This window comes from Tamandua tetradactyla, chromosome 14 (genome assembly GCF_023851605.1).
Source record: "Tamandua tetradactyla isolate mTamTet1 chromosome 14, mTamTet1.pri, whole genome shotgun sequence".
NCBI lineage: Eukaryota > Metazoa > Chordata > Mammalia > Pilosa > Myrmecophagidae > Tamandua > Tamandua tetradactyla.
In genome coordinates, this window is record NC_135340.1 from 68,711,536 (window position 1) to 68,736,978 (window position 25,443).

The 25,443-nt window shown below is 35.8% G+C and overlaps 1 protein-coding gene across 7 annotated transcripts in view; it reads right to left on the minus strand.

Annotated features, from left to right (window-relative positions):
• WDR72 (WD repeat domain 72) overlaps nucleotides 1-25,443 on the minus strand; it is a 243,348-nt gene that overhangs the window by 107,324 nt on the left and 110,581 nt on the right. For all 7 annotated transcript variants that reach the window (XM_077127950.1, XM_077127948.1, XM_077127947.1 and 4 more), the window contains 2 exons: nucleotides 5,628-6,445; nucleotides 3,073-3,164 (listed from right to left, as the gene is read on the minus strand). In XM_077127950.1, the coding sequence (XP_076984065.1) occupies nucleotides 3,073-3,164; nucleotides 5,628-6,445 (910 nt within the window). The remainder of the gene's footprint in view (nucleotides 1-3,072; nucleotides 3,165-5,627; nucleotides 6,446-25,443) is intronic.

Genomic DNA, 25,443 nt, shown 5'->3' on the forward strand with positions numbered 1-25,443 from the left:
AATAAAAATAAAGCATATTATCAATACTGCACAGTCACTGTTCCCGCTGACAGCAGTGAACACTGGTTTGTGTCAATCCTGTAGAATGATCACCTCAAAGTATTATTTTATTCCTCAGGTTTTTGTTTTAAAAAATTAACACCATAAAGTGAATCCCTTCTTTCCCTCCAACCTCTTATCTTCCTATTAGTTAAAAAAAAAAAAATCTTGTTTCCTTAATGACTAATTGAATTTTAAATGCTATAGATGCCACTCCTAAATAACCACAGATTATTCAGTAAAAACCCCAGTTGCTCAAGGCTACTTTGGTTAGGGTGGCTACAGAAAAACAGGGGCCTCTTGGATCTGGTTAGCAATTTCCTATGTCTTGGCAGAAATATTTACGTTAAGTCCTTAACTTCTAATCTCTTTCCCAGCTCTGACAAAAAGCAGTAAGTCTGGGGATTTCCCTGTGTGTTATAAAAAGTGAAAACTGGGATAAATGACCCTAATAAGGGCAACTACCTAGGAGAAGGCAGACAACCCAGATGGGGGCCATATAGAGGGAGCAGCACATATCATGGGAATTAGGACACATGGCCTGACACAGCTGAAAGGACAGACAGATTCGGATCAGAGTCCTGGCTCTTCTATGTAAGAGCTGCCTGACTGTGAGTCATCCAACTTTGCTGATTCCAATTTTTCTTAAGATAAAGCAAAGATACTACCCGCTTCTATACAAGGTTGCTTATATATTATTTGAGATAATATATGTAAAGCCATTAGCAAAGTTCTTGGTACATGGTAGGTACACAGTTATTGGAAGCTATTAACAAACTCTCAAGAATATCCCAAATATTCTTTTCAATAGCCCTGCAAAGGCTGCACCATTGTCAGATCATCCATTGTATGGATCATATACTGCACAACCTTGGAAGCAACATCCACATCCATTCTGGATTTTATTTCCATTTTACATTTGTAGTCAATGGGACATTTAAAGGACTAAAAGACTTGCCTAAGGTAAACAGTGGCAAAGCTGAATCTTGAATCTCAGCCATTTGTCTCATTTATCTCCAAAACCACTGCTCTATTCATAGATATAAAGAGACTCAAGAAAATCTGATGCATTTCTTATTTTGCATTTATCAGGAAAAGGAACCTACAATTTTGTGTGACTATCACACATGTTCACACATACCATTTAGGCCACCCCCTTGAATATACTGATAGAGCGGGAGGAATAATTTAAATCCTCTTTTGGCTTAATTCACTCATCCATTAATTAAAAAAATATTTACTTAATTCCTCTCAGGGAATGTTCTAGAAACTGGGGACACAGCAGTTCATAAAACTATTATAAAAACATAACCCCATGCCGCTTACATTTTAGTAGCGAGAGTTGTATAACAAATGAAAAAATTGATATATATCGTCAGATAGTGATTCAACTTGTGGAGAATGGTACAACAGAGAAGGGGGTAGGGAGTGCTGGGGTGGACAGATACTTCCATTGATAAATTATATTTGAGCCAGACTTGAAGGCCATGGGGTGTGGTGGGAACACAGGAGGCAGTTTGAGCTATATGAGTATGGGTATCTAGGTAAACAGTATTCCAGGTAGAGGGAACAGCCAGTGCTCGGACCTATCTGTCATGCTTGGGTATGAGAAAATAGATCAGCACAGCTGGAATGAGTGAAGCAGACAATGAGTAGAAAGCGCTAAGGTCCATTGGGATGTATGTAAAGGCAAAGGAAGGGCAGTCCGGTGATGTAGGGCCTTGGACCACTGTAGGGATTGTGGTTTGTATACTGAGGGAGACAGAAGTCACTGGGAGGTTTGAAGCAGAAGCATGAGGTTTTGACTTGGTTTCAGATCACTCTGGTTCCTTGGCTGGAAATAGAGTAAATGAGCCAAGAAAAAGAGCAGAGAGGTAGTTGGGAGGCTATTGCGGTCATGCAGGCAAGAGAGGACGGTGGCTCAGACCAGGGTTCTTTTGCAGGTGGTGAGAAGCAGGTGGACTGTGGCATACACTCTGAAGGTAGACTCACCATGATTACTGGAAGATGGGATGTGGCGTATGAGAGAAAGGGGATAGTAAAAAATGGTACCAAAGTTCTTGCCTGAGCAACCAGAAGGCTAGGTTGCCATACTGAGATAGTAAAGACTAGGAGGAACAGGTTTGTAGATGGATTAGCTTCCTGGCATCAAAAGAAAAATTTTTACTCAGGAAAATTGAAGGACCATTATAGAACCTTGTGAAATAGCTCTAAAATTCTCAAATCGAATGATTATTTCATTGGTACTCAGGACATTGATGCTATAAATTTCCCAATGGATTACATATGCCCTCATTTAATATCCAAATACTTCCTTTGCTGAAAATTTTCAGACTTTCAGGCATTTCAAACTTCATTTGATGAACTTTATCTCATGATCTCCTATATGATATTACTGATTTTAATAAAAATATTCATAGCTATTTCAAATATAGGCAGAATGCAAACCATAACTAAGTGAAATGTAGACTAAATAAAACAATAAATACACACTCTTCATTCTAAACTGTAAAATGCTATCCAGCCACAAAAAGGTTACTTTATTTCACAGGAAAAAAAAATCAGCTCATTTCTGGTAGGAATTGAATGATGTCCCCCACAAAAGGTATGTTCAGATCTCAATCCCTGGTCCTTCCTGCAGGTGTGCTTTTTGGAAAAAAGATTATTGAAGATGTTATTAGTAAGGTGTGCCCAAGCTGAATGAGAATGGGCCTTAATCGATTCTCTATGGCTGAAATCCTTATAGGCAAGGAAAATCAGACATAAGAAAAAGCTAGAGTACAGCCAGAAACTAGAAGTCAAGACAACTCAGAAGAGAAAAGAGAAGATGCCACCATGTGCATTACCATGTGGTAGGAAAGCCAAGGAACCCCAAAGACTAACAGCCAGAAGATTCTGACTGTGGGAGAAAGCAAGCCTTCTAGCCTCTGCAACCATGATAGAATAAACTCCTACTGTTAAGCCAACCCATTAAATATCATTTTAGTAGCTGGGAACTAAAGCAATATCTGCATCTAAAATTCTCTTCCTTACCATTTCTTAAGTAACCATAGAAGTTTGAAATATTCAAAATATCATTCCCAGGACTTTTTCCCTTAGTATGGATAGATTCCATTTTGAAGGTCCTGTTGAAAAAGAAAAGATTTAAAGGCTATTATCAGGGAAGTATGAAAAATACTTTGAGAAAATACATTTAAGATTGGGTACATGCCCATCATAGCAAATTTTGGAATTGAACACAGTTCCAAAATATTTTTAGCAATATCTTCCACGTCAATCTCCTTTTTGGATTTTATTTCTTCACCTTGCACCCACCTAAAACCTCAATCCCAATTGCACTGGGAATCATAGAATTGTCTAGTGATACACTTTTATAGGACAGGTCTTGCTATTTTAGGTGACTTCTGGTTACAGCAATATATTCATGAATATTCTCCTCATGAACCATCAAAGCCTTATGAAAGCAGGGCTCTATCCTATTACAGTAATTCTATCATAGGGACTTTCAGGTACTGGCAGACAGCTCTTTTGTTAAAATTTTGTTAAGTTGGGCACCCAGTTGTTAACATGCAAGCTATTTCTCAACGAACACAGTGGCACATTGGTGAAATGGCCAAACATGTTGGAAGGATTTGGTGTGGCAAACCCAAGACATTTTATTTTGATTTTCTGAAAAATTATATACAGGCTCTGGCAGCAGATCAAATGTGGGTTTACTTATTTAGGGAAGCAGTCTCCAATCCTAACACTCCATTCTACAGTTTCTTTTAATGCAAAATTTCTTTTTAATAGTTAATGAATGTGTGGCAACAATCAAAGGTCTTGCTGAGAGCCTGCAAGCCCCTCTGATGGGCGCCAGGCACCTCTACTTCCACTGCATCAGGAACAAACTTGTAATGAAAACCTCTGGCTAATCAGAGCTCAGTTCCTCATCTACCCTGTGGGATCATGATCCTGGGAACAAGCTTTAAAAAATTTAGCAGACAATTTTTTAAGAATTTGAAGAAATCTTAATGATCACCTATCGCAGTGACCTCACTTTGGAAATGAGCAAAATAAGACTCAGAGGGGCTGAGTAAACCGCACGAAATCATAAGGCTAGTTAAACAACCAAACTGGGATGCAAGCCCAGGTCTGCAGACACCAGGGTGAGCACATTTTTTTCACCATACTTTCGGTGCTTCATAATTTAATAGTAGTATAATGGAAGAGAAAAATGAAAGAAGTTCTGAGATTTGAAAAAAAGATCTAGGCAATTAAAATGAACCAAATAATGGAAAATTAAGTGAATGAGGGAATTTATAAATTTAATTTATAAATTTATGAATGAGGGAATTTATAAATCTCAAGTGTTTCTTCATTATAAGGGTCACTGGACTGAAAATGGAAAACCCCATAACCTGCAATCATTACAGTGGAAGGAATAATGATACTGAATCTTACATGATCCATTTGTACATCCCAATAGACTGAAGGTTTGTTGAGGGCAGGAACTCCAACTTTTATATTATACACTGCTTGGCTCAGACATTTATTGAACTGAGCTCTTATCAAATGACAGAAATGCCAAGGATCATCAAGCACACTGTAATGGGGAGTTCAAACAGTCTCCCTTCTACAATGGCATCCTGAAGCTTTCATCTCCCACTGATTATTTTCCTTACTCTGACCATCTATACTACAAATGGTGTTTCTTCTTCCTTTACTTTATTTCAGTGTTTTCTATTGATTTCATGCACATATTCCTTATCACAGGAATTATAAAGTGATTTTATACTTCCTCTTTAAGCTGTTGCTAAGGACATATGAGAAGTTCAACAAGTACTTGGTGAATTGAATTCAATCCTATTAAATCAGATTGTGAAAAACTATAATGAATTTTAGCAATGGAGAAGACAAAATAAGTGAGAAAGCAGAAATTAGTAATTAATCAGGCTCTGGAATTAGCTCTGGATCACCCTCTAGTGAGCCGAATAAGCTTAGGTTTGATATGTTCCCTAAGTCTTGCTATCTCATCCATACAATAAGCATTTCCTGTACATATTCAATGAAATTACATATGCAGTAGATATACACAGTGACAAGTGATATTAAACACTCAAGAAATTGTTATTAGTATTACTAAACTGTGCTTTCTACAAATTAATGACTGAATAACCTCTTCTATTTTAATATAAGAGTATAAATTAAATACTATGATTTCAAAGAGAGAGAATCATTCAACATTCAGAACAATGACTTTCCTGACATTTTATGAAAGCAATGGGTATTTTTACATGGATGGATTTTAAAACATATAAATTTATTGGCCAAATTATTGGCCTCCAGTTCCAAAAAAGTAAAAGGAGTATTTTTTTAAAAATGTATTTTGAACTAAAGAGTTGTTGTATATGTATGTACATATATATGTATATATGTACATACATATATACATCTTGCCCCCTCATCAAATGTAAAGAAGAAAAGGGAGAAGGAGGGAGGAAAGAAGGAAGAAAATAAGGGAAGCAGTTGGAGAACTGAATAAGCATATTATGATAACTTTTCAATGTTCTAAATAAGACTAGTTAAAATCTTTAGTCATGTCTTACCTGTCAATTCCACAGGCCAATTCTAAAGGCATATTAACCAACTGGTTAACTAAAAATAGTCTGCTTAATAAATAAACTATAGTGTTTGACTCTTGCAGAGCATCACAATTATTTTCAAGTCCCCTCAGAATGCCAGCCTGGCCTGGAAGAGTGGCTGTGTATTTATTTGACAAGTCCAAAACTTTTCTGGAAAATAAATTCACTGCTGAATAGTCTTTCTTCATGTCAGCACTGCATAAATCCCAACCAGGAAGCATCACTGAGAAATGATCTTCATTTGAAGCAAGTCCTAAAGAAACAGGACCTTGAAGCTTTAAAATATTGAGATGTTTAATACAGAGATTATCTAATTCTTTATCCACTCCCCATGGCAAAAGACAAGACAGGAGTAATTTAGCTGTGTCTATTGTGAGGTTAGTATCAACTTTCCTTGATGGCTTAGGGTATGTCTTTTTGGAGCTCTTCATTTTCTTCCATTTTTTAATGCCATCGTTTTCTTCTAAGAATTTGTTGGTGTTATCTCCTTGGACTAGGCTTTCACTAACAGACTTGGCTTGTGCCTCTTCTGAGAGAGAACCACAAGCAGTCTTATTTCTCTTCAGTGTGAGTGTCTTCTTCTCTACTGTGCTCCTGGCTCTTCTCAGGATTTCACTTCCATAGAATGAACTGGCTGGGTCTTCATCACTGAGTGGAGTTGGCAGCAAAAGATCAACAAGATTTTCCAGATCAAATAAAAGAATATGAAAGCCAACGTTACTCCATTTTGTTTTCACAGGTAAGACATTAAAAGGTCCCGAGAAAGACTTAGCATCAACAACCTGAGGGGAATAAAAAAAAAAATTATTCATCAAAAAACCATGAGAAAACAGAACAATAGGGTTTAGGGATGCATGCACAGAGAATAAAACTGAGGAACAATGGCTGCCTATAGAAGACAGGAAGAGTATCGTTTTGGGGGTGTATTTTATTTCTTGATCTGTGTGGTGATGATGCAGGCGATTGCTTTGTGACAATACTTTGAGTTGTACATTTTTGTTCTGTGTATTTTTTTCTCTATCAATTATACATTTCATAGTAAATAAATAATATAAATGAAACATATAAGGAAAGCTAGCAAAGTGTCCCTTGCACATTAAAAAGTAGAACCTAGTATCAGGCGTTTAATAGTTCTCAAGGGACTTTGCCAATACATTGTCCAAATACCCCTGAAGAGTGGGAGAAAGATCAAAGACGATGGTGGAGTTATACAGAGAAGGTAGGGTTTAACAAACAAGTGTGACTGCTGAATCATTAGACTCATCTTTTAGTCTCCAGTATCTTACAGCAGCTACAGTAAAAACCTAAAATTGTGGAATGGTAACCCATACCAAACTCTGAAATCTATTCTACAATTAATTGTTGTGCTGTGCTTTGAAATGTATCGCTTTTTTGTATATATGTTATTCTTCACAAAAAAGAAAAAAAAGTCCATTGCAATAATAAAATATATATATATTTATTCCTTTTAGCCTCTAGTGTTCTGGAACAGCTAAAAGGAAGAATATGAGATGATGGTATAGTAGCCCATGACAAACTCTGCGATCTGTCCTGTAACCACTTGCTGAAGAGAGCTTTGAAAACTATTGCTTTTTTCTCTCTTTGCTTTGTATCTATATTATACAATAAAAAAGTTTAAAAAAAAAGAAAGGAAAAAGTAAAAACAAAAACAAGATGTACATATTTTAGAAACTGGAGAAAATTGAATATTAGGCAGTATATTCAGTAAAAGCATTGTGTTAAATTTCTGAGGTATAAAAAAAATAGTAGAACCTGCCCCAGTACTGTCAGAGGTAGTCAATAGTCTGAATTTCATGTTGATGATTTGTTTTCATTTAATGTTTTAACCTTATAGGTGTATTCCTAATTATTTATTTAATCTTGCATGATTTTGATTTTTATACAATGTTATTAAACTATTATAATTTTCCTGAATTTATGCTAAATATTATACCTATGAGACTAATATTTATTAATGCTCATAGTTGTATTCTTCCATGTTCACTGTTCATAAACTATTAAACTGTATGAAAGTATAGTTTATCTACTGCTTTTTTTAAAACTTTTTTATTGTATAGTATAACATATAACATATATACAGAGCAAATAAATAAAAAAGCAATAGTTTTCAAAGCACTCTTCAACAAGCAGTTACGAGACAGATCCCAGAGTTTGTCATGAGTTACCATAATGAGCCTCTTAGATTTTTCCTTCTAGCTTCTCCAGAACATTGAAGGCTAGAAGGAATAAATATTCTTTTATCATTACAAGTGACTTTTTTTTCTTTTTTGTGAAAAATAACATGTAGACAAAAAAGCAATAAATTTCAAAGCACAGCATAATAACTGTAGAACAGATTTCAGAGTTTGGCAGTGGGTTACAATTCCACAATTTTGGGTTTTTACTACTATCTGCTGGAAGACACTGGGGACTAAAAGAAATAACAATTTAATGATTCAACAACCATATTCATCTGTTAAATCCTACCTTGTTCATACAACTTCAACATCACTGTTGATCTTTCTAACCCATTCTTTAGGGGTATTTGGGCTATGGCCATTCTAACTTTTTCCTGTGGGAATCCACTGCTTTTAAATGGAGACAAAATTTTTTCAGGATTTACCATTACAAATTTTTTTTAAGGCTACAGTGAACATTCTTGTAAAGACTTCTGGTGCCCATTTGAAAGGCTATCTAGTGTGAAACTGATAATTCATAGGATATGGTTGGCTTCAACATTACTAGATAATCTCAAATTGTTTTCCCAAGTGGTTGTACCAATTTGTACATTGTTCCAATGCTCTACATCCTCACTAACACATGCTTTCCCATTTTTGTCAATTTCAGGGGTTTAAATTGGATTCCTCATAGTTTTAATTTACATTTCCTTAATTATTAATAGGATTATCACTGCAATATTTCATTAACCTTTCATGTTTATTATATAAAATACCTCTTTATGATATTTTATAGAGTTTCTACCAAATTGACTTTTTCTTATTGATTTTTAGGTTATATAAATATATATATACATTTGAGAAATAATCCTTTTTGGTTATGTGTTTCAAATGCCTTTCCCTGTTTGTGGCTTGTTTGTTACTATTTTTCAATGTAATTTTATTGAGATATATTCAAATACCATATAATCATCCAAAGTATATAATCAGTGGCTCACAGTTATCATCATATAGTTGTGCATTCATCACCACAATCAGTATTAGAACAGTTTCGTTACATCAAAAAAACAAAAAAAGAACACCCAAACCATCCCATACCCCTTATCCTCCTATATAATTTACTTTTATTTATTTTGCCTTTATTTTCTTACCCATATACCCATACACTGAATAAACAGAGTGTCAGTCACAGGGTTTTCACAATCACACAGTCACATCGTAAAAGCTATTGTATAGTTATACAATCACCATCAAAATCAAGGCTATTGGACTACAGTTTAACAGTTTCAGGTATTTCCTTTTATCATGCACTAGAAACTAAAAAGGAATATCTATATAATGCATTAAGAATATTCTCTAGAATGACCTTTTGACTCTATTTGAAATCTCTTAGCCACTGAAACTTTATTTTGTTTCATTTCTTTTCTCCCTTCTAGTCAAGAAGTCCTTCTCAATCATGTCCCACGTTGCCTCATAAGTGTACACACCTGGAGTCATGCCCCAAGTAGGAGGGAAGTAGTGAGCTTACTTGCAGAGTTGGCTGAGAGAGAGGCCATATCTTAGCCACGAAAGAGGTTCTTTGGGGGTGAATCTTAGGCATAATTGTAAATAGGCTTAAAATCTCCCTTGCAGTAATAAGTGTCTCTATACTATGCCCCAGGATTGAGAACTTGGCTTATTAAATTGGGAGTCCTTAATGCTTGCAAGAATATCAGGAATTCCCCACTGGTGAAGTTTAATAGTTCCACATTTCCCCCTAGTCCTTCAAAGGGACTTTTCAAATACTTTTTAAATTTTTGCCCAAATTACTCCGGGATGTATTGGGATATCACATTAACCTGTACAAAATTACAAGATCTCACCCCTATTCAAGTTTCCATGTCATTATATTGTTGAATAAAATGATCATACATGTTAAATTAGATAGTGTGCTACAGAAAATTAAAATTTTGTACCAAATAAACATCTCTTCCCTTGGTCTCATACAGTAGTTGAAGTTTTAAAATACAGCTAATATCCTTTACCCTGTATTCTGACTTACCTTAGTCCTAACCAGATCAGCTTCATTCATCTCTCTAATTACTGTCTGATCTCTTTTTCACCTTCTTTAACAGTTGCTATATGGGGTAATGCTGACTTTCATAGCTGCAGAACTCTAAAAGTCTCAGGTGTCACCCAGATACCCAAAGACCAGGTTATACACAAATAGCTAAGCATCTCAGAATTTAGAAATAATAATTAAAACTCATGGATAGATGTGACTGCTGTAAGAGCTTACAAGGTAGGAACCTTTACAATAAGCCTTACTGAACATTTCTTACTCCTTAATCATCGGTTACCAATCCCTGGCCATGTTTTTTTCTCCTAATACCTATGCTCGCAAATTCAATTCTCAGAGTTTGCACATTATAGTTGATTCATATTAGTGTGGGCTTACAATATTTGTCTTTTTGTTTCTGGCTTATTTCACTCAACATAATGTCCTCAGGGTCCATTCACCTAGCTGCATGCCTTACAACATCATTCCTCCTTGCAGCTGCTCAATATTCCATTGTATGTACACTCCACAGTTCACCTCCCATTCTGTATCCGGTATATCCATAGGCCTCCTCCATCCACCGCAAAGCATGAATACTGCTGCCATAAACAACAGTGTTTTCGCTATTTTTGAATAGTGTTCTCTCATGGACATTATGTTCCTATTTTAATTCTGTTAAATTTAGGAAACATTTACTTTAAAGAGTATACTTCTTGTGTTCTCTTTGAAAAGAAACAAAAGATACCCTATCCAGAGGAAATAAAAATGTTGACCTGTATTTTCCCTGAAATTTAAAATTTGCACAACTTTTTAAATCTTTAGTAAATTTTATTTTTCTTTGTTAGGTTTTGTTTGGAATAGGGAACTATTTTCATGTTCTACTTTGATATTCAACTGCTCTAATATCATTTGTGAACTAGCCCTTTCCTCTCTGATTTCTATTATGTGGGGTATAAATAATTTATCTCTTGCTGCACAATACTACACTGTAAAATAGCTTTACAAAAAAAAAAATGAACATCTGGTTGGGCAGCTTCTCCCACCTCGTCCTTCCCAAGGCCTTTTACGCTTCTATACTAATTGTAGGAAAAGTGTGCCGCATTGACCAAATAATACCTCTTCAAACAAACTTGAGAAAAAGTTTGTGAAATTCAGGACTACATCTCCCACCTATATGGACCATCTTTAGTTTCTCTTGATAGTTTTATAATTGTTCCAAATATGTTTATATTATCTGCTTATTAGTTTTTACTCTGTATCACCTATAACTGGGTGTGTTCTGCATTTGTGATGTTATTTTTGTTGTTGTTGACATGCTCTTTTTTTTTTGTTAGAAGTTTGGGAGTTTTCAGACTCTTCAAAGAAACAACTTTGACTTTGTTTATCCTCTCAATGGAATATTTTTTTTCTTGAAAGATAGGTTCACTGAGTATACAATTTTAGCTTGACTTATATTCTCACAGCATTTCTGAAGATGCTATTCTCATTCTTCTGGCTTCTTTTGATACAGTTGAGAAGTCAGCTGGCAGCCCGTCACTCCATCTGTCTTTTCTCTCTGCTGCTTTTTTAGATCTTCTGATCTTTAATATTCTGCAGCTTTGATACAGTTCTTCTAGATGTGAATATTTTTGCCCAATCCCACATTGTATTTGAGTACTCCTACCCTTCTGTTTATTTCGTGAAGCTCTGAGCCTTATCTTTTGGAATTTTCTCTCTCTGCAATCAGTTATCCCCTTATGGAACTCTGGTTAGCTATTGTCAGACCCTTAGTCCCTTAGTCTCTCTGCCACATGCTGGATAACTTCTTCAGAATTTTAAGTTCACAAACTGTCTTCTCTAATATAACCTACGATTTACCCACTGAATTTCTAGAAATTTCATTTAGTCCATTTAAAAAACTATCTCCATCCACAGATAATATGATCTTATATATAAAAAATCCTGAAGAATCTATAAGAAAACTACTAGAGCTAATAAGTGGGTTCAGCAAAATGGAGGGCTCAATTATCCAATATGATAATATGATCTTATATATAAAAAATCCTGAAGAATCTATAAGAAAACTACTAGAGCTAATAAGTGGGTTCAGCAAAATGGTGGGGTTCAAGATCAGTATACAAAAAACGATGATGTCTGTACATGCCAGAAACTAACAATCCAAAAAAGAAACCAAGGAAACAATTTCATTTCCAATAGCAACTAAAAGAATAAAATATCTAGGAATGAATTAAGCCAGGATTAAAAGGTTTTGTACGTGGTATTTATGAACTAGAAGACTTAATTGCATTAAGGTGGCATAATACCCAAAGAAACTTACAGAATCGATAATCACAATCAAAATTCCAACAGCTTTCTTTGGAGGAATAAAAAAGTTAATCATTAAATTCATACAGAAGGGCAAGGAGTCTGATCACCAGAACCATCTAGAAAAAAGAACAAAGTTGGAGGGCTCAATTATCCAAATTTAAAAACTTATCACAAAGCTAGAGTAATCTAAGCAATGTGATTCTGGCCCAGAGACAGCCATTTAAACCAATGGAACAGAATTGAGAGTTCAGGGAAAAAAAACTCCACAATTCTATGGCCAACTGATTTTCAACAAGGATGGCAGGTCCATTCAATGGAGCCAAAAAGAAAAAATAGATAAATAGGACCACATCAAAATTAAAAATTTGTGTGGATCAAAGGACATTATTAAGAAAGTGAAAAGACAACCAACAGAATGGGAGAAAATATTTTTAAACCACATATCTGATTAGGGTTCAATATCTAGAATATATAAGGAACTTTTACAACACAACAAAAGGACAAACAGCCCAATTTTAAAAACAGACGGACTTGAAAAAGACATTTCTCCAAAGAAGATATACAAATGGCCAATAAGCACATGAAAAGATGCTCAACAACATTAGCCACTAAGAAAAGAAAATCAAAATCATGGTGAGATACCACCACCTTATACCCACTAGCATGACTATTGAAAGAATGGAAAATAAGTCTTAAAAATATTCAGTGCTAACTCCTTTAATCCAAATGCTACTTCATATTCTTAGCTGTCACTATTCCCTATTCCACATTTTGGATTTGTCCCTAGTCTTCATTCATTCATTCAGCATTCATTCGTGAGGTGCTTGCTGAGTACCTGCCAAGTGGAGAACTATGTGAGTAACTGACCACACAATAGGGAACATAACCCAACATTCACACTGATGCAGCTCACATCCCTTAAAATCAGAGAAGAGCAAGAGAAGTGCCAAGCAGTAACCACATGCCTTGGATAAGAACAGTGTAAGGCAAAGACAGAAAATTATGAGGATAAGAAGTAGGCACCTCACATACAACCTGGGGGCATCAAGAAGGTTTCTAGAAACAAGTGACAACAAAACTTGGGTCTGAAAGATTAAGGAACAAGGGACAAAAGAATAGTGGGAGACAGAATATTACAGGCAAAGAGGAACATGAGAAGCCCCCTGAAATGATAGCTGGAAGAGAGTTAAGAAAACCTATAGCATGAACTGTGAAAATGTTAGTATGGCTGGAGGGTAGAATAAGGGAGTGTAGAGAGATGAGTCAGACAGAAAGGAAAGAGCCAGATTATATAGAGCCTTTTAACTCTGTTGAGTAGTCCTTGAAAGAGTGGGTATGTAAGACATGAAAGTCACTATTCACAAAACAAAACTGCGGTTTCTTCCTGCGGATTATTACTTCGGGCCTCCTTTACCTTCACACCCCAAAGATACAATCTTCTCTGTCCACAGTGTCCACATCTCCTCAATTAACAGGACAACCAAAATCACAGCACTGATTTTAGCAATAGGATACATTTCTTGTTTTGTGATCCACACAGTATAACAGGCCCATTCACTACAATAAACAAAAATCCTAAATTTCTGTCATAGTATGATCACTGTTAGCCTCAGGAGCCACTGGTCAGTTTGCATTATATTCAAATCATAAATGTTATTACAAATTTATTCAACATACAACTGAAATATTAACCATTGTTTTGTTTTAATGTACCAAAATGCTAAAATATAATTTTAGCCTACCACCATTGTTTTAAATTTTAAAATTTTATTAATAGGAAGCAAATTTTTAAAGTCACATTACCAAAGGGCCTTGAAGACTATATTTGTCATTATTTTTGGATACAATTAACATAGAACAAATGACAAAAAAAAATCTATAATATATAATTCCTGAGTTTTCAGATATTATAGATTGGGCATACACAATAGTTAGTAATGCTTAGCAAAATCTTTATTAAATCTTAACCTTTATACTGAACAAAGGCGGAGGATTCTTTGCCTTTGTGTTCCAATGACACTGGGGTTTCAAAGAGAGAAAAAGTTTACTGCTGGGTGCAAAGCAGGAGAACAGATGGCCTTTTGGTCAAAAAATCTGTTTCTCCAAACTGCAGTAATTCTGATAGTTTTAAAGTATTAAAAGAGGGGCAGATTTTGGGGTAATGAGCACAGTGGTTCTAGATGATGGAATTAGAGGTGATTAATTATTGAGTATGCACTGATTGATTACATGCTTTGTCACAGAAGGTATGTAAGAAAATGATGACCTTAACATGATGATGGGTGTGATTTTTAGTATTATAATGAGGTCTAGGTGATTTATAGGTTAAAGTCTAAGCTACTGCACATGTAAGGTGGGCCCATTTGGGTTAGATCCAGCTCTGGTTATCAAGATAACTTGGGATTTGGTGAGGGTAAATTCTGGGCTGACCCAAGAGCTTTCATGAATAAACACTAGAGGCTGTCTTTAGTGATCAAATCTCCAAAGTTGAAAAAAAATGGATTAAATGGATACAAGTGAGGGTTAATCATAGGGCAGAAGATAAAAGCTATATGATCACTATCAGAGGTCAAGGCAGTTGGATGGCAAAGTTCAAAGATTTCAGGTATTACCCTCTGTCTACTCCAGTACAGCAGAAAGCATAAAGGAATATCTACAATGATTTAGCAACCATAACTATCCCTTAAATCCTAACTTCTTGGTTACAAACATACATTTTGCATATATGCAATATCTTCCTCAGACAATGATTCTGTTAAAAATAACCTGCTCAGTCATGACTGGCGTAGAAAAATAAATATTATTATATTAACTTTAAAGTGAACAAATATATCTAAAATACCATTATAACAAAAGAGCTTTGTAAACATTTCATCCGTCTGGTTATAATAAAAAAGTCTAGCACAAGTGATTAAATACAAAAAGTATTTTGCCCAATCTATGTCATTGCAGATAAATATTAAGTTATTAGTCCACGGGTTGTTTATAGAACATTTTCTGATTGCCTGACTTTAACTCCCCTAAATGTGCTTTCCAGGCTTTGCCTTGTAGAGCAGGTGCTGGCATTTCCCCCAATTTAACATCGCACTTTTGGCCCTACTCTTTGAAGTTCTAGGCTGAGTCTCTCAGGGCTGTAAAGGAGTAAGCACTAAAGGACAACAGTCCATTCCAAACGTGACACTCTGGTGGGGATGGGAAGCAAAACAGTTCTGGCCCATCTACATCTGAATGATACAAACAGCAGGTGGGAAGTAGGAAGAGGCACCCAGAGTGGAGCTCTTTGTCTGCAGTACACAGACTATGTGAAAAGTTACTGAGTCAGAAAGTCTGCCAGTGTCATCCCAGATGGTCAGCGGTTGAAATGATCCCTTTACCACCATCGTTCTTGTCCTCAAGATCCGGGAACAACTGACAAGTAAAACTAAATTCAGCAACACAAATTTCAGCCTCAATGACCCCGTGTAGATATAAAAAGGAAAGCAAAAAGACCCAAAAGTTAGGAGGAAAAAAGAATAAATGTCAAAGTATGAGTCTAATACCTTCATACAAATAAATATATATATCTCTATTCTTTTTTTTTCTTAATCCTACTCAACTGACATCTCTTCCTTTGCTGCTTGATTCAGAAAGATATAATGAGCTTTTGAAGTTGGAAATGCACTTATTTTCTGGCAACTTCTCTCTGAAAGAAAACATCAGAGCCCCTACTGAGTTTGATATTAAAGGATTTGGCCTGCCCAAACGAGTACAGCTATAAAACTAAGACTGATGCTTCAAACCATCCTTGTCTTTTCACTTGTGTAACTTTGTGAAATAAAACTTAGTATGTACATTTTACTCAGTGAGATCATATGCTGACAGCAGTTACTAAAACACTGTAGATATATAGTTATGTTAGAGGAAGAAGAATTCAGAAATCACCTAATCTAACTCCATCCCCTTAAAATACGGCAAAAGTGTGGGCCAGACAAATGGAATGACTTGCCACCCATTTGATAAGTAGCCGTGCTGGGGATTTCTGAGTCTGGGGATTTTCAGCTACTTTATAGATGACTGTTTCCACTTAAAATCTTAAGAAATTAGACTGACGTTTCCTGATTATTAGGTCTAAGTGGTCCTTGTTCTCTAAGTATTCATTTAATGAGACACCATATTTACAGAGCTGTACAAGCAGACAAAATCAGCATCACGTGAATATTCACTAATGAACTCATCACTTACAAAATTAGTACCTGTGGTTAAAAGGGGAAAGTTTGGGTTGTATATGTTACTAGAATAAAACAAAGAAAAGAAAATCCATGGGACCATACAGCACAGCGAATCCTAGGGTGAACCACATACTACAATAAACAGGACAACTGTAAACCATGTTCTTACACCAGTTGTAGTAAATGTACCATATTAATGCAAGGTGTTAATACTAGGGTAGTATATGGGAACTCGGCATTTTAGGCAAGACTTTACTGTAAACTTACAACTCCTCTAATAATAATAATAATATTAAATTCAAACACTCCCCTCATAACATAAAGGACAATCCCCATCCATTGGTCTGTCTCTGACTGATTATCATATAGTGCAATTAAACTGCAAAGCCAACTGCAAATGCTGTTAAAGATACAGGATTTGACAAAGCTCATAACAAATTATACAGAAGAGGGTGGGCCATGGTGGCTCAGTAGGCAAGAACACTTGCCTGCCATGCCAGAGGACCTGGGTTCGATTCCTGATGCCTGCCCATGTAAAAAAAAATAAAAAAATTAAAAAAAAAAATTATACAGAAGAATTATGTGAATCACAGACAATGTCACTGACAAATAGAATTGGGTAGAAGGAGACCAGTTAGCAAATGAAGAAAAGAAAATAAACTCAGAGGCTTCAAACGACAAATAATTTAATATAAAATATACAAGAGGGGCCTGTGGAAAACTTGATTATCCCTTAAATACTTCCTAGAATAATTCTAATAATTATTAAGGAATAATAAGGAAATTTATTACTCCTTTTGAAAGTCAAACACGAAGCAAAAGAAGGATTTCATAATTAAATTAGAAAAAATACACAAAATAAACCCATTTCATTCATTCTTCAGCCATTTAAAGAATTTGTGTATAATTGCAATTATAACCTAAATTTTATGAAATATACATAAGCCTCATTATTTTAATAATTTTAGCTTCATTTTTAAATTTTAAAAAATCTGTATTTTTTTACTTCTCTCTTCTGACCTCAATTTTTTAAAGTTTTTTTAAATTTTAAATTAAAAAAATATGACAACAAAGAAACAAAAACATTCTTAATATATAATCATTCCGTTCTACATATATAATCAGTAATTCACAATATCATCACATAGTTGCATATTCATCATGTTTCTTAGAACATTTGTATCAATTCAGAAAAAGAAATAAAAGATAACATTAAAAGAAATAAAATGAAAACAGAAAAAAAATTTATACATACCATACCCCTTACCCCTCCCTTTCATTGATCACTAGCATTTCAAACTAAATTTATTTTAACATTTGTTCCCCTTATTATTTAATTTTATTCCATATGTTCTACTCATCTGTTGACAAGGTAGATAAAAGAAGCATCACACACAAGGTTTTCACAATCACACAGTCACATTGTGAAAGCTATATCATTATACAATCATCATCAAGAAACATGGCTACTGGAACAAAGCTCTACATTTTCAGGCAGTTCCCTCCAACCCCTCCATTACATCTTGACTAACAAGGTGATATCTGTTTAATGCATAAGAATAACCTCCAGGATAACCTCTCGACTCTGTTTGGAATCTCTCAGCCATTGACACTTTGTCTACTTTCACTCTTCTCCCTTTTGGTCGAGAAGGTTTTCTCAATCCCTTCATGCTGAGTCTCCGCTCATTCTAGGATTTCTGTCCCACGTTGCCAGGAAGGTCCACACTCCTGGGAGTCATGTCCCACGTAGACAGGGGGAGGGTGGTGAGTTTGATTGTTGTGTTGGCTGGAGAGAGAGGCCACATCTGAGCAACAAAAGAGACTCTCTTGGGGGTGACTCTTAGGCCTAATTTTAAGTAGTAGGCTTGAGCTATCCTTTGTGGGGTTAAGTTTCATATGAACAAACCCCAAGACTGGGGGCTCAGCCTATAGCTTTGTTTGTCCACACTGCTTGTGAGAATATCAAGAATTCAATGAGGGGGGTTGAATTTTTCCCTGTTCTCACCATTCCCCGAAGGGGACTTTGCAAATACTTTTCCACTTATTGATCGAATCACTCTGGGATTCATTGGGACATTACTCTGGACACACCAACAAAATCTCATGTCCTACTCAAGGTTCCATGTACTTATGTTGTTCAACCAACTATCTACATAAGTTATATTAGGACATGCACTAGTCAAAATATAAATTTTGTACCAAATAAACATTTTTTGCTTTAGTCTCACACATAAGTTGAAATTTTAAAATATTAGTTACCATCAATTTTCAGCACCCTGTAGTAATGACATTCCTTTGTTCTTCCTCATGCAAAAACATTTTTAAAATTTGTACATTTAGTCACTATCATTATACACTCTAGGCATTCCTAGATTATACCATCTCAATCTTTATCATCTACTTTTCTTTGTGATTTCATTTATGCCTCCAGCCCTCCTCCCTCTATCATTCTCACATTCAGCTTCGTTCGGTGTTTTAACATAATTGTATTCCACTTAGGTAGTATTGTGCTGTTCATTTCTGAGTTTTTATATTCAGTCCTGTTGCACAATCTATATCCCTTCAGCTCCAATTACCCAATCTCTTACCCTATTTCTATCTCCTGATGGTCTCTGTCACCAACGAAATATTGCAAGTTTGTTCACTAATGTCAGTTAATATCAGTGAGACCATACAGTATTTGTCCTTTTGTTGTTGGAAAATCTCACTCAGCATAATGTCCTTAAGGTCCATCCATGTTGTTACATACTTCATAACTTTATTCTGTCTTACAGCTGCATAATATTCCATCGTATGTATATGCCACAGTTTGTTTAGCCACCCATCTGTTGATGGACATTTTGGCTGTTCCATCTCTTGGTAATTATAAATAATGCTGCTATAAACATTGGTGTGCAAATGTCCATTTGTGTCCTTGCCCTCATGTCCTTTGAGTAGAGACAGCATATAGATGGGTCCTGTTTTTCAATCCATTCTGCCCGTCTATGTCTTTTGATTGGGGAGTTTAATCCATTAACATTTAGTGTTATTACTGCACAGGTAGTACTATTTTGACTTCTGGATTTTATATGTCATATCTAATTTTCCTTCTTTTTACCTTTACTCATAGTCTTCCTTTCTACACTCTTCTCCATACCTCTCTCTTCTTTCACTTCTTTTACCTAGGGTTTTCTTGCTGGATTAATTTGTTGTCTATCTGTTCTTTGACATTAAGTTCAGCTTTATCTGGACCTCTAGCTTAAGTTTTGTGTAACAGAGGAGAAATTTTCAGTTCTTGTTTTCTTGTTTCTTGCCCTGCTTGTATGGTGCCTTTTTCCCCCCACACTTAGGAGGGTCTACTTAGGTATTATAGACCCCAGCCGGATCTTCCCAGACCAACATGGCCTCCTGTCAGGAGGAAAGAGTCACCTGAGTTGGTTTTCCCTGAGGGTGAAACCCAGCAGGTTGAAAGACTTTCCTGTGAAGTCTCTGGGCTCTGTTTTTCTTATCCTGCCCAGTATGTGGTACTTGTCTGCCTTGTGGGTCCCACCAGCATAAGATGATGTGGTACCTTTAACTTTGGCAGACTCTCCCTGCTGGGGGCATGGTGGAGACAGAGAAGAGGTTGTAGGCTGGTTTTAATGGCTTCAAATTACCAAGCCCTGGTGTCTGAATTCCACCTGAGTTGGGCTTCACCCCTCCCCTAGGGAAGGCACAGGCTCCAGACAAGCTCTCAAACAACCTTGTTTCTGCCTATGTCTGAGGCAGTTGCAGCCTGAAAAGTCCTGCCACTATATCCAAAGGCAGTCAAGCCTTTGTAGAAACACAGCCACAAAAACCTCTGTTTCCTTTTTTTTTTTTTTTTTCCATCAGCCCTGCCCCCTCGGCTCCGGGGCAAAAATCAGCGACCTCTGCTTTGACCAGGTTCACCTGAGCTGGGGGCGTATTTTTTAGTAGTCATAACTTGTTAATTAATTCCACAATTGGCGTCTAGCTGGGCTCAGTCTCTGCTGCTGGTAAAGTCTCTTTCCTTTCCCCTCTGGGAAGCAGCCTGTGGGGGAGGGGCGCCAGCTGCCTTGGCTTGGGGAACTCACGGTTCTGGGGGGGCTCACAGCTGGTCCAGCTGGTCCAGACTGGGGTACACTGTGTGTCCGGTCACTGATGTGGCCCCAGGAGCTGTTCTGTACTGCTTCTGGTTATTTAGTAGTTTTTCTGGAAGACGAACTAAAATGCACACATTGTTAAGCCGCCATCTTGGCCCAGAAGTCTGACCTCAATTCAAGGAGCCAGATTAACCAGTGTTCTCTAATCCTTCTGACTAGTGGTAGAATACTTTCTACTCTCTGTACTTCTACTCATAGCAACTGTGTCATTTGCATTCCAGTAATTTAACCTTTTTGTTCTCAACTTTTTTTCTCAGGTGTACTTTCAATTTTAATAAGATATGTAAAATGATGAAATTTGCATATAAAATTTATTTCCTAGGAAAACAAAGCTTAACATTGTAATCTCTAAAGATACTATAGTGATGAGTCATCTAAATGCAGGATGATTCATCTCAAGATCCTTGGCTAATTATATCTGCAAAGGCCCTTATTACAGATAAGATCACGGTCTGAGGTTTCAGTTAGACATGAATTTTGAAGGATACATCTTAACTCACTTCACTAAAATAGAACATTATTTAGCAATAAGAAGTACTGATATATACCACACCATGCATGAATCTTGAAAATATTATGCTAAGTGAAAGAAGCCAGAAACACAAGGCTACATATTATACAATTACATTTATATAAAATGTCCAGAAAAGGCAAATCTGTAGAGCCAAAAAGTAAATTAGTGGTTTCCAAAGGCTGTAAAGGAGACAGGAGGAAGAAATGACTGCTAATAGTTAGGAAATTTCTTTTTTGGGGGTTATGAAATGTTATTAGAAAGTGGTATAAGTTAAACAACCTTGTGAATGTCTAAGAACCACTGAATTTGTATACTTTAAAAGGGTGAATTAAGAAAAAAAAGGGAGAAAGTGCAATAGATCATATTTGAAGAAAAATAAATGAATTGGAAAATTATACTAAAAAATTCACCCAGGACCCAGCATAAACAAGTAAAGAAATAAAAATTATGAAAAAACAATTGAAGTGGCATGGAGTGGAAATTGGGAGGATCCAATAAGTTCAACAGAAATCCTAGATTAGACTAAAGGGAACAGAAAATAAGTGATATTTAAAGGGTAAATGCTGGGAATGCTCCAAAATTGAAGAAAGACATTAGTCCTCAGATAGAAAGTGCTTTGTGACAATACTAAGTAGGGTAAGCAAAAATAAATGAACATCTAGACAGAGCATCATGAAACTACACATACAAAAGTTAAGAGAGTTTATGTTAAAACCATCAGAAAGAAAGGACAACTACCTGAAGAAAATCAGCAATTAGAATGACAGTAAATTCAATGCCATTAACCAAGGTCACAAAATGTTGGAAAATTATTGATCAAAGTGTTGAGGCAAAATAAGTCAGTTTAGAATTTTATACCCAGATACAATATTATTCAAGAATGAGAGCAAAATAAAGAACTTATTTTCAGGCTTTTGTAACACCAAGGATTACAGTATTTCTATCTGAAATATCAAATAAAAAATGAAGCCAGAGAGAGAAGGTGTACTATAAGGAAATATGAAAGCACAGAGGTTAATGAGCTATATTTAATTAACTACATTTAAAAAATGACTTTTTTTCCCCATCTTAGAAAAGGTGGATTTAGGAGGGGTCACGGTGGCTCACCAGGCAGAGTTCTGCCATGAAACCGGAGACCCGGGTTCGATTCCCGGTGCCTGCCCATGCCAAAAAAAAAAAACAAAACAAAAAACAACCCAACAACGTAGATTTAAAATTCTAGACAACAATAATCAAAATATGAAAGGATTAAAAAACCAAAATTATAAGGAGAGATTTAACAAAACCAAAACATTTTATGTGATTTTGTATACAATCTATCAATCAAAATGAGATAAATGAGACAGAATATTCTATATCAAGGACTGGAAGAAAATAAAATTAACATGCTTGATCCCACAGGTAGTAGAACTAAAAATTCAGGACAACTACAATAGAATAGCTTACTGGTTTTCAACAGGTCTTTAGCTTTTCTGACAGGACACTAGAGATATTAAATACATTTGAATTCATTATTAAATATGTAGTTAAGCAATTACACTTAATATTTAACAATAAATAAATAAATGTAAATACAGAACTTCGAAACCATCAGAGAAGAAAAATAATATAGAAACCTTTATCAATCCAACACAAATAAAAAGGGAAATAAAAAACAATCAAACACATGAACAACAACAAACAGACAAACAACAACAAACAGATAAACTATGGAGTGCAGCATTCTTTACAAAAGAAAACTGTAAAAAGCATCCCATACATATTGCTAATTACATTGTAGTATCAAATTTTAAAAGGGAGAGAAAATCAGACTCAATTAAATAAAAACAAATGAAATTCAGTTACATTTCCTTACAATTTCTTAAAAAGAATACTTGGTCAGTGTGCCTTAAGTGGGCTACAAGTCTGCCTAGGAATTGATCACACTGGTACAGACTTAGTTTACCTGTGGCCACTAACAGCCACCTCCATGTGTACCTATGTGCCATCAAAATACAGATGTTTTAACATTTGTTATGACGTAGAAAGCCTGAGATTTTTGAGAAACATACCCAAAAGAAAACTGCACTGAAAGCTCAAAAATATAGATACAGAGATAGAGTAAACAGTAATCTGAAGAAAGCTGATAAATTGATATTAATACTGTACAATGTAGAAGTTAAGGCAAAACAGCTCTAAGGGATAAAAAAGGGACTCTAAAATCCACCAGTAAGATATAATAATCGTGAATGTTTATAGACCTGATGGCATAGTCTCAGAATAAGGCATTCATAGACATAATTATTAGAAGAGATTGGCAAAACTACAATCATACTTGATTTTAGCATGAAGAGGAAGCAGGTAATCTAATTTATATTAAAATATTAAACGTAACTGAATTAATAACTTTGGTGTGTGTGAAATTACACTGAAATATACACACATATACCTGAACTTATAAAATGGAATAAACATTCTTTTTAAGTTGATGCACACATAAAAACACATAATATGAACATTAGTACCATGATATCTCTTTGGTAGATATCATAAGGGAAGAGAAGAAATCTCAATAAGTGTAAAAGAACCAATATCTTCTAATGTCCCCATTCTCTGGTCATACGCAATTAATTTGGAAATCAGTAACAAAAAGTTAAATTTTGCAAATTAAAAAATGCCCTCCTAAACAACTCACAATTTAAAGAGGACATCACATTAGAAATTATAAAATATTTAAAACTGAATGAGGGGTTGCACAGGTGGGTAAGTAGTAGAATGCTCGCCTTCCATGCGGGAGCCCTGGGCTCAATTCCCAGGCCATGCACCTGAAAACAAAACAAAAAAAAAAAAACAAAAAAACTGAATGAGGGACTTCTGGTTGTAGCCAAGAGGAAGCAGAGCCATCACTCTTAGGGCCTCCCTCTTAACACTAAAAGTCCCTGGACATAACATAACAAATACAGAAAAACTCTGAAACATGGAAAGAAGGCAGCAGACTGGTTGGGGATCTCAGGGTTGATAATGACACAAGAGTGAATTCACTGGGTTTTTCTCTTTGACTCCCAAATATCTTAGGTGATGCTCTGAAGAAGCCAGCAGCCTGGAACTACCAATTGGCACACACAGAAATCCCCCAAGAACAGCTTGCTCCCTCTTTGTCAAAGGACTGGGAAAAGGGTAGCCTAACAGAACAGAAAACCTTACTAATAATATCCATCCTTCCAGCCAACACCAAAGGAAAAACTGCACATCCTTTGACATACACAGACATACGTGCACCACGGCATCAGGGAGGTTGAGCAGGAGCTCATCTTCTGGTACTCTCCAGAAGCAAAGAGGCAAGAGGGTAAACTGATCCTCCTTTTCCCCCATTGGGGTGATGTCAGGGAGGCTGATCAAGCAGCTGAACTTCCAGTTGCACCCAGTAGCAATGAGGCAAAAGGAAGCAACACCACACAGTGCTAGCTGGAGTCTTTAAGGGCTAATGTCAGCAGGACCCAGACTTGAACTTCCACACACCCAGTCACAAAGTGCCAGAGAGAGGTGATAAAAGTAGGTGTTTGGAGCAGTGTATCAGCGAGCTCAGCAGGAAGCTGAACTGCATTCCCACCTACTGCAACGAAGTAGGAGGCAGAGCTAGCTGAAGCTCTGCTTCGCCCTCCACCAATTGGTGTCGCTAAGGAACTGCTGAGAATGTTAATCTGCAGGGAAAACTGTCCTCTCTAACTTCCACCAATCCCAAAAACCAGAGGGAGAGACCTGGATACGGACCAGAGTAGACCAAAAAGGGGGCATCTGAGAAACAATGTATGGAACCAACGACATACAAACGTGGTTTCCAAATTTTCATGATTCCAAATAATGCCAAATTAACATACCTATTCCTAAAACATCAAACATTTTTCTAGTTCTTTTAAAAATTTTTTTAAATGGAATTAGAGAGTCAAAGGATATGGACCTTTAAAATGTTGATTGAATTATGAGACAATCCTCCAACAAGGTTGTGTTAAAACACACTTCAACCAACAGCGATTCTACACAGGCTACTATACCCTTAAAGAGTTTAGCACTTCTTTTAATATTTATTAATCTGATCATAGGAAATTGGCTTTGCTGATTTTTAGTGTGAACTTAATAATTATTTGTACTTTTCTGTGAATTATGTGTTAAAATTTTTGCCCAATTTCCTATTTTACTATTTAACTTTTCCAGATTTTAAGAACCTCTTTGTACATAAGCATACTAACCCTCTTTTGAATACATTGCAAAAATTTTTCAAGTCTGTCAATAGGCTTTTAAGTTGCAGAATTGGGTTTTGGGGTTTTTACAATACAATTTTATTTTTAATTTTTAAGTTGTCAAAACTAATGTTTTCATGTATCTTTTGGGAATTTTGCCATACTTTGACTCTTTAC